At 39.9% G+C, this 8,621-nt stretch overlaps 1 protein-coding gene across 1 annotated transcript in view; it reads left to right on the forward strand.

The window, feature by feature from the left end:
• Positions 1-8,621, forward strand: part of TG (thyroglobulin) — a 155,150-nt gene that overhangs the window by 136,934 nt on the left and 9,595 nt on the right. Inside the window, exon 47 of the mRNA XM_031060887.1 lies at positions 1,041-1,148. Within this exon, the coding sequence (XP_030916747.1) occupies positions 1,041-1,148 (108 nt within the window). The remainder of the gene's footprint in view (positions 1-1,040; positions 1,149-8,621) is intronic.

Genomic DNA, 8,621 nt, shown 5'->3' on the forward strand with positions numbered 1-8,621 from the left:
ACCATACCAGTTAAAAATAGCAACACGTTTTCATACTTCTCTGATGCCATTTGTTCTTGCACCAGTGGTTTTTTTGTTTTGTTTTCTTTTAACCTACCAAGTCTGAAGGAGAAGCTGCTGTTTCAGATTCACTAAACTGAGAATTGAAACCTCCCAGTTCCTCAGCAGAAATGTTTGTGTGCACTCACCTAGGTAAAGGTATATAAACACCCAAAGCACATGCTGAGTCCTCAGGCGCAGGAAGAACAGGGAGTGGGATGCATGTGTATGTTATATTGCCTTGAGGAATCACAGTGAGATTTATTGCAGTAAGGTCTCCTCTCTTCTACCTGCCCCTCACGTTTCTTCCAGCTACTGCTCACCCCACCTGCCAGCCCCTCTTCTTGGGGCAAAGGAAGGTTAGGAAGGTTTGGATACATTTGGTTCACTTGTACCTTTTAGACCTGGTGTTAAATTGACTATTTGACTTCCTCTTGCATTCTTATTGGTTTATCTTTCCCACCCAGACATATTGCACCAGGAATTCCGTATTGATGAGCCCTGCAGGTTATCTTCAAAAATGGTCTCTTACCTCTTCCAGTTCTAGAAACTCTACCCAAGAAGTCACACAGATACAAATTCAGAAATTATATTACTGATCCTTAAACCAGGAAATACATAAGATCTCTTATTAGATGCCATCACAACCTAGAGGTGCCAGAAAGAACTTTAAATTACTATAAGCATGATCCTTATAAACTAGACTAAAGTGGGATTGGGTTTTTTTATTTTGCCAGGATATTTCTTATGTGTCAGATCTGGTTAGTTTACTGTCATTGTTCAGCACTCCATAAAACAGCACTTCTAGAGAATTCTAAGTAGTATTAGTCTTGTAGAGGGTGAATGTGGTTTCCTTCAGTCGATTTGAAGATAGAGATATGAGCTGGTTTGGAAAATTGAAGTAAACTATCAAGATAGAGAGAGATCTGTTGCTTGTGAGGGTTCTTCGCTTTTTTCCTTTACACAACTGTGTCTGTTCTCTGCTCCTCCTTTTTTATCAGTGACCAGTTTATCACGTGTCCCATCATAAACATGGCGAGTTACTGGGCTGCTGCCTCTCAAGGAAATGTCTTCATGTACCACGTACCTGAGGGCTCCACACAGAGCAGGTAAGGAGATGCATTTCATTATGTTTCTTGGATTTAGAGTTTGTAAAACCAGGGCTGACTGTTTGGGCATGCTGTGGAATAAATGAATAGATGTAGGTATGTCAAAATAAGCAGTTCAGATGAGCAAAGGAGGGATTGGTCTCTAATAAATTCTTTAACTCTACAGGAATGTTTTTTCTGAACAGAGGCACTTCCCATTAGATATCTAAATTGAGTTTCCCCTTTCCAGCTTACCTACCCTGACCAGTTCCAATGCTAGCCTTTCAGATTCCTACTCTGCATCTGATAAACTTCCCACGAAGAATCAGAATTTGGTTCAAGTCATCAGGACTCCACGGCTCTCAAGATAAATGGGGTGTCATTTTCTAATTACTCAACATTAATCCAACACTGCCCTTTTTTGAGGTCAGTGCAGTTGTAGTCCAGTTGAACTGACTGGCCTTCAGTGTGGATGAGCTCAGGGATTTATTCCTTCCTGTGCCAGCACTGTGACTGCTGTTCTGCAGACAGACTGTCTCATGGGAAGAAAAATATTTTTGCACACAAGCATTGGTGGACTCAGGCTCTGTGTCATCCTTCATTTTAGAAGTTTACTTGAAAGATTGTCAGCAGGACAAGCTGTATTATGTTTTAGGCAGAAAGGTCTAAGTGGCTGTGGGAGATGCAATGTCTTGTTGGGCACAGAACAATCTGGTAGGCAGAGGCCTTTAAGGTGACCTTCCCTGGCTTTATTTTAGACCCAGCCCTTTGCAGAACTCAGGAAGAGGTGCTGATGTTTGCAGGCAGTGGTCAGCACTTTGGGCTGCCCTGTGACTCACTAGAGTGGCTGCTGCTCTCACAGGCTTGATGACCAGAAACTGCAGCGACAGTCACCCCTTCTGTTCCCTGAATCCCCACACCAGGGCAGGAAAGCACACAGGGATGCTTATCCTCATGCTGATTCCTTATGAGGAGACCATGCTTGTTCCCAGCCCCCTGGTCTGCCCCTCACCTCTCTCCAGAAAGGCTTTTTGAGACCTTTTCCTCATTCTCAGGCTTCCTCCAAAAGGGCTCAGGGGAGGGATAGTGAATTCCTACTGGCACCATTTGATCCTGTGAAGTTCCCTGCAAACTGCCTGGGTTTTTTCCCTTCCTGATAGCAGAGTGAAAAAGCATTTGAAAGAAGCCAGCTCAGATCTAGGTTACAGATGAAGGCCATTATGCTGTGGTAACACAGGCTTGCTTTCTTTTTAACTGAGAAGTTAATCCTCAGGGAGCTGTTATTTCTCTAGCAGCTCCAGCGGGAATGTTCACAGTGTTCCATTTGGCTACTGATAGGGCCAGATAAGTGATTTTTACAAGGCTCCAAACAGGGCTGAGCTATGGTATGCCAAAAATCCAGCCACACAAAAGGAAAAGATGTGTTCTCAAATGAGCCAGCAAGTTTTTTCTTGCTTTGGAGAATGATAGTGACCCAGCCATCTACGATTAAATCTTATTTGTAAGTAGATTAAATAGTACTTATACAGCTCAGACTCACTGGCTTTGAGGCAATGATTTTGAACTGATAAGAATTTTCTCTTCTATCAAGCCTTATTTAAGATTTCTCTTGTGCTGATGTTATTTAGCTCTCCTCACACTCTTCCGTGCAGCAATAGTTTATGTAGCATGCAGCTACACATTGTAATTATATTTATGTGGACACTGGTGTTCTAGGCTAATTACTTTAACTTTAGTGCAAAAGTTACTGGTTTGCTTTTCATAACCCTCTTTAAAAGAACAAACAAAGCCAGAATGCTGTCTGAAACTTGCAGGAACGTGAGGCAGAGGCTCAATTGCCTTAGGTTAAGCCACTTGCAAGGAGAAATGGCCCAACTTGATATGCTGCATGGCATCCTTACTCCTTTCATCTTTATTTATCCTTAAGTGCCATCAAAATAAATGCTGAAAAAAAATGCTTGAAAAGCAAGCACTTTAACAGAAGTTGCAGCATTCAGCTTGCCTGTGTATGAGAGGATCTCATTTGTCACTACAACATGTGTATTTATGAAGTGATACCCTTGTTTTCCTAAGGGACCCCAGATGAGGTCCTCTGCTAAATACACTGCAAGTATTTTGTTTAAATATTATCATTCATTCATTCATTCATTCATAAATTAATTTTGCTTTAGTCTTCATCCCACTTTTGCCATGTCACCCTCTCTGGAGCATTGCAGCCCCACTCATGCCAGTGCTGTGATGCTGTTGAGGGAAGGAGCTTCAAATGGGAGAGTGGCTTTGACTCCTAAAAATGGGAAACCATCAAGAATCTGGAACCAACAAAATAGTTCTTGGGAATATTATCAGCAGTTTATCTTACAAACTTAAGTGATATCCATGAAACAGCCTTTAAGTAGAATATATAAACTAATCTTGGGGAAAGATCTGGCAACCATGTCCCCAACTTCCATGAGACTTCTGTAACCACTGGAACTGAGTCCTGAAAGTTCTCAAGTTCTTCTTTGAAAACTGTGACTCCTAGGGGGGGAAGCAGAGGCATGTACTCTCCCAGATAAGCTACACCCTAGGCTGGAAGGTAGGACTTGTGGGTGTGAACTTGCTCAGCAGAAGTGAGAATTGAACCCTGCAAACATTCTTTTAAAGGCCTGAATAGCAGAACCCTGTTACAGCCATTTCTTTGTGTTATTGAGCGCAATAGCCAAAGTATGATTTGCACATGGTAGTTGTGTACAGGGCATTCTATGAGTGCACACACTAAATAAGACCTCCTCATTCTTTGTAGCTGGAGGAAAATCTCATTAGACATTCCTATCAGTCATAGGCTTTTGACAGAATAATGATTTCTCAACCAGTTTGCTGAGATATAAACCTTCACTTCTAAAAATGGAAATTTTTATAGTGTTATGTCCATAGAGTAACATGAAAGATAAAATAATGAGGGTTTTTTACTTTAGTGTCTAAAATGTTCCTAAGAAGTCAGTTTACACAGGAGATGGACCTTCTCTCTTTGTGTTTGCAATCTGTATCATAAAGATGATGATAATATGATTATATAATCTATAATAATTGCTAATAGTTACCTCACAGGAGTATTGGAAAGATTACATTAAAATAATGTTTAGATAATCACAACAGTGGAAGACTATTTACTCTTGGACAAAAAATTCTGTTTGGGAAAATAGCCATTCACTAATTAGATAAGGCACCCTATAGCAACACATTCTTCAGTTTTTACTTTGTCACCTCTCTCCTACTTTATGGGTCTCCCAAAATGTAACAGAAAAGAGAGTTAAAATGCAGGGTACTGGTATTTCCTTTTGTTTCATTTAATAACTAACAGCAAAATAAACAAGAGGGAGGGAGAAGTCAGCCAGTAAAGACAGATTCAACCACAATGATGCAAAGTAGAGAAAAAATTATTAAATAGGGAGGAATTTTTGCCAGTAAAAGTAAATTTGCCAAAGTTTGTCTCTCAGCTGAATGTTTCTAAAATGTATACACATATGTACACACATTCAAGCTTTTGTAGATACAAAGGTAGTGTTAAAAAGCCTGCTCTATGTTGATGTCTATGACATGTGTGGAAAATCACATAAAACCATGAACTGACAGTTTTTGCATAGATGAATGGATCTTGCAGAGAGCAAAATAATATCTCCTTCCACGTGGTAGCATTCTCCTGAGCTTGGCATGACACCATGTCTGCTTTAGTCTTCAGTTCCCATTTGAATGAGGAGCCAACTCCCACATTAATAATCTGTGGCCATACACATGACCCAGCTGCCATTTTCTCACTCTCTCTTTGAGAACACTTAGGCCTTGGAGTAAACATTTATTCTAAACAATGTAGGAGGAATGTGACTGCTCAGCACTGCCTGGGATTAGTGGGGAGAACTGGAGGATTGCTTTAGGTATGGTAAAGAAATATGTGATAGGAGAAGTATGTTTTGACAAGGATAGCATTATTAACTGTACAAAGATTTGCCTTGTTAACTCTTCAAGAGGTTTCTGGCTGATTTTTGTGTATTATATTGAAGAGGCGCCTCTTACCATGTCAGCACGGTTTCCAAGTCACATTGTGGTGCTAAATGTTCTGTCTTAAAGATGGTGGTTAAAATTCAGTGCTCTGCCCACTGAGGGGGGCTGATCATCAGCAGCAGCAGGATGGAAAAGCATCAAACTGACACTTAATGAGGCTTTATCTTGTAGTCATTAACATGACCATAATAATCATCATTAAAGCTTTTCTTCATTTTGCATGGGACATATTCACTCAAGGTTAATGAGCTGCTGCCTTTTTTGAGTCCTTTTTGTTGGGGCTGTCTTTACCTCCTGGCCATGCACTCTGGGGTACATTAGTGTGAGTTGTTAAAAGTTTGCTGTGTGCCAAGGATCACATAGTTGGCTGGGTTTAGGTGACACTTCTTAAGATTCCTGTAACTGAAGGTGAGAACTCCTGACTGATAAAACAAAAAATGCTTGTGTATGAAGCCATTCAACTATGTGAAGTATTCTTGGTTTCTGTTTTTTATGGATGCAGCAGGAATTCTGGCTGTACTTAATATCTCTTTAATTAAAGGAGATTTTTCTACTCCTTCCATTTCACAACAATTATATCAAATCCCTGTCCTTTAATCCATCCACCACTTGCTGTCCACTTGATGCTCTCCCATGTGAGATGATGTGAGTACCAACACCCCACAGGTTGGGGACAGAGTCTAAACTGGGTGCTGTGCAGGCAGACAGGAGATTGCCTCTGGGCTTCAAATAAATGATCTAAAAACAGAAGGCAGATAAATTACCAGTGGGGTGGTGACAAAATGCATGCTGCTCCATAGCTGGGCAAGCACCACAATTGCCTGTGTCCACTTGCTGCAACAACAGCTTGTCATTGTGCTCTATATCCCAGTGTCTACTCCCAGTCATCCCCTAAAAGTTGTTTTGGAAGTGCCTCTCATTCCTTTGGCCTTATCCATTGCTTTGTGCCAGCTGCAGCTATGAAAACACTGTCCAACTGATACAGCCACATCATCCCATTCTCAACTCTTTGCAGAGTTTCTCTGCTTTAAAGGCTTGGGGTCTGGACAATTTGTTTTTTCTTCCTGTGAAATAGTTTAGAGGCCTTTGCAATTCTGTAGATTTTCCACATCTTGAAAATCAGCAATAAATATGCAAAGGCAAAGTAGCCAGCTCAGGAAAAGCAGAAAACATCTTTAAATGAACCAAAATTCAGCCGAAAGACTCAGGAAAGGACAAAGCAATTTTGGAGCTCCATGTGCTGCAGTGGCAGTTCCTATCAAATGTAATCTACAAGATAAGCACAGTTAGTGCATGTTAAGCACCATGTTCTCCTTGGTGCTCTGGAGTCTTTAGGTGTACCCACCACCTTTTTCTGGAAATTCATCCATTCTTTCCACTTAAGAGTAGCCATACTGAACAAACACATGAATTTCTGTCTCCCAAAAGTCCAATCAAGTGTCAGCAGGCCTATTACTAGATCTTAAATACAGTAATTCTCTGACAGATTTGTACAATCTATGTTCTTTAGGAGTTCTGACAAGTTGATAAAAGTGCTTTCTTTCTTCCTGCCTTATGATCTATGATTTTTTTTTCCAATTAGTGTGAGTTTTCAGGCTCTTGAATTTACTGTCTGCTATTTCAATTTTATTTTCTTTAATTGGCACAGCTATAATGCAAAGTGGAACATTGTGTGTGTTGGGAGTAATTCAAGTGGAAAAGACACAGCAAACTCTAGAATACTTTTGAAAATCACATGTATCTATAGGGCTTTTTTGGTACAAAGGTGGATAAACTTGGCAGTTTAATCCTGTTAGGAGTTAAGTTTTTTCCATATGTCCTGATTTTCCTGAAAAGAAGAAAGCAAAATGTTCATCTGTTTTTCACATCCTTTCCCCCATTTGTTTGGCAGGAGTTCACGATGAGAGGAGACACATGAGCCAAATGCATCCCTAGAACTGCTGAGGTCACACCAGGCCTCATATTGGCTCACTGAATTTCTATAAATATCCAGCTATCCTTTGATTATTTTTTCCTCCCTGCAATCACTTACCATTTCCTTTCAAAAAATGTGTGGCTTTATATAATTTTTAAAATTATATTTGCTTGGCATACAAATGAACATTTCAGTCCAAGAAAAGTGCAGGGTTGGTAGGCTGCTCCTCTCCCATGACATGGATGAGACAATGCCTGTTCAGGATACTGGATATGCAGATATACTCTGCAAAGATCTGCTGGTATTAATGTGAAGATAATGCAGATGGGTGCAATTTTAATTGCCCATTTCAGCACATTTAATATTTCCAATAATCCTTACCAAAATATTTTTAAATGCATTTGCTGAAAATAAAAGCCAGAATGGGGGCAGAAGAGCACACAGGCAGTGGAACATTTTATGTAAATCATATCCTCTTCTCCTGGGACAGAGTTGTTATGAAATCCTATTTCAGCTCAAATCAGCAGGAGATTTATGAGCAACCTTTGAGTCTGAGTTTCACCTGTGCTGTTCAACTCACTCAGCAAAGTGAGTTGAATAACCTGTTCTCAGCAAAGCCAAGTGACACTGAAGAGGTAGGGATTTTTACGTTCCTAGTGATAGGCATGTCCTTGCAAATGGGATACAGAACAGGGCCTTGATTGTGAGGCTGGGAACTGAAAGCCATGATCTCTTCTCTGACACAAAATCTTTCACAGAATTGTTAGAAGGAGCAGTTATGCTCACAAAAGTTTACATTAAAGGACAAATGGTTTTATTATCTCAGCAATCTGTCACAGATTGCCAACATCTGCTTTACTTGGTGACTGACATGAGTTTGAGCACAATGTTTCTTCTGCATTTCTCAGATGATCACTGGTAATTCTGGCTGAACTCTAGCTAGTTATATCTATCTTGTTATTTTAAAATTTAAATGATTGAATAGCAGTGGGAAGTTCGATGTTTTGGTATCATATAGGATATCATTAGAATTTTGAGCTAATTTACATTGGCTTCTGTCTGTGTGTGTAGGTATAAAAAAGAACCAAAATCTACATTAAGGCAACTAAGAATAGAAGCTATGACTCAAAATGCTTTGAGATTAATTGATATTAGTTGGAACAGAGAGTAAGGAGTATTTTTAAATGAAAGGAAAAGGAGAAATATTAGGCTAGAGTAAGTCATTAATCATCAAAATGAGTTTCCAGTATGAAATAATTAGCCAGACCTAGAACGAGGACAAGGTTCAAAATAAGATCTATGTCCTAATTTACTATGGATCACACTGTGAGGTCCCTGCTGCCCTAACTCTGAGTTGTGTATTCAGTCCTAACATAGCATGGTAGTCTGCCAGATCATATTCTGTTCTGACTGCCCTGATTATGGATTGCCAGTAATGACAATTCCATTTTGCAAACAAAGTTTTTGAGGATTTCTGAATTGGGGTGGTGGTGGTGAGGCACTTTGGTTTGGGTTTTTTTTTTTTTGGTCTGGTATTTTTT

Source organism: Geospiza fortis, unplaced genomic scaffold (genome assembly GCF_000277835.1).
Source record: "Geospiza fortis unplaced genomic scaffold, GeoFor_1.0 scaffold94, whole genome shotgun sequence".
NCBI classification, from domain to species: Eukaryota; Metazoa; Chordata; class Aves; order Passeriformes; family Thraupidae; genus Geospiza; species Geospiza fortis.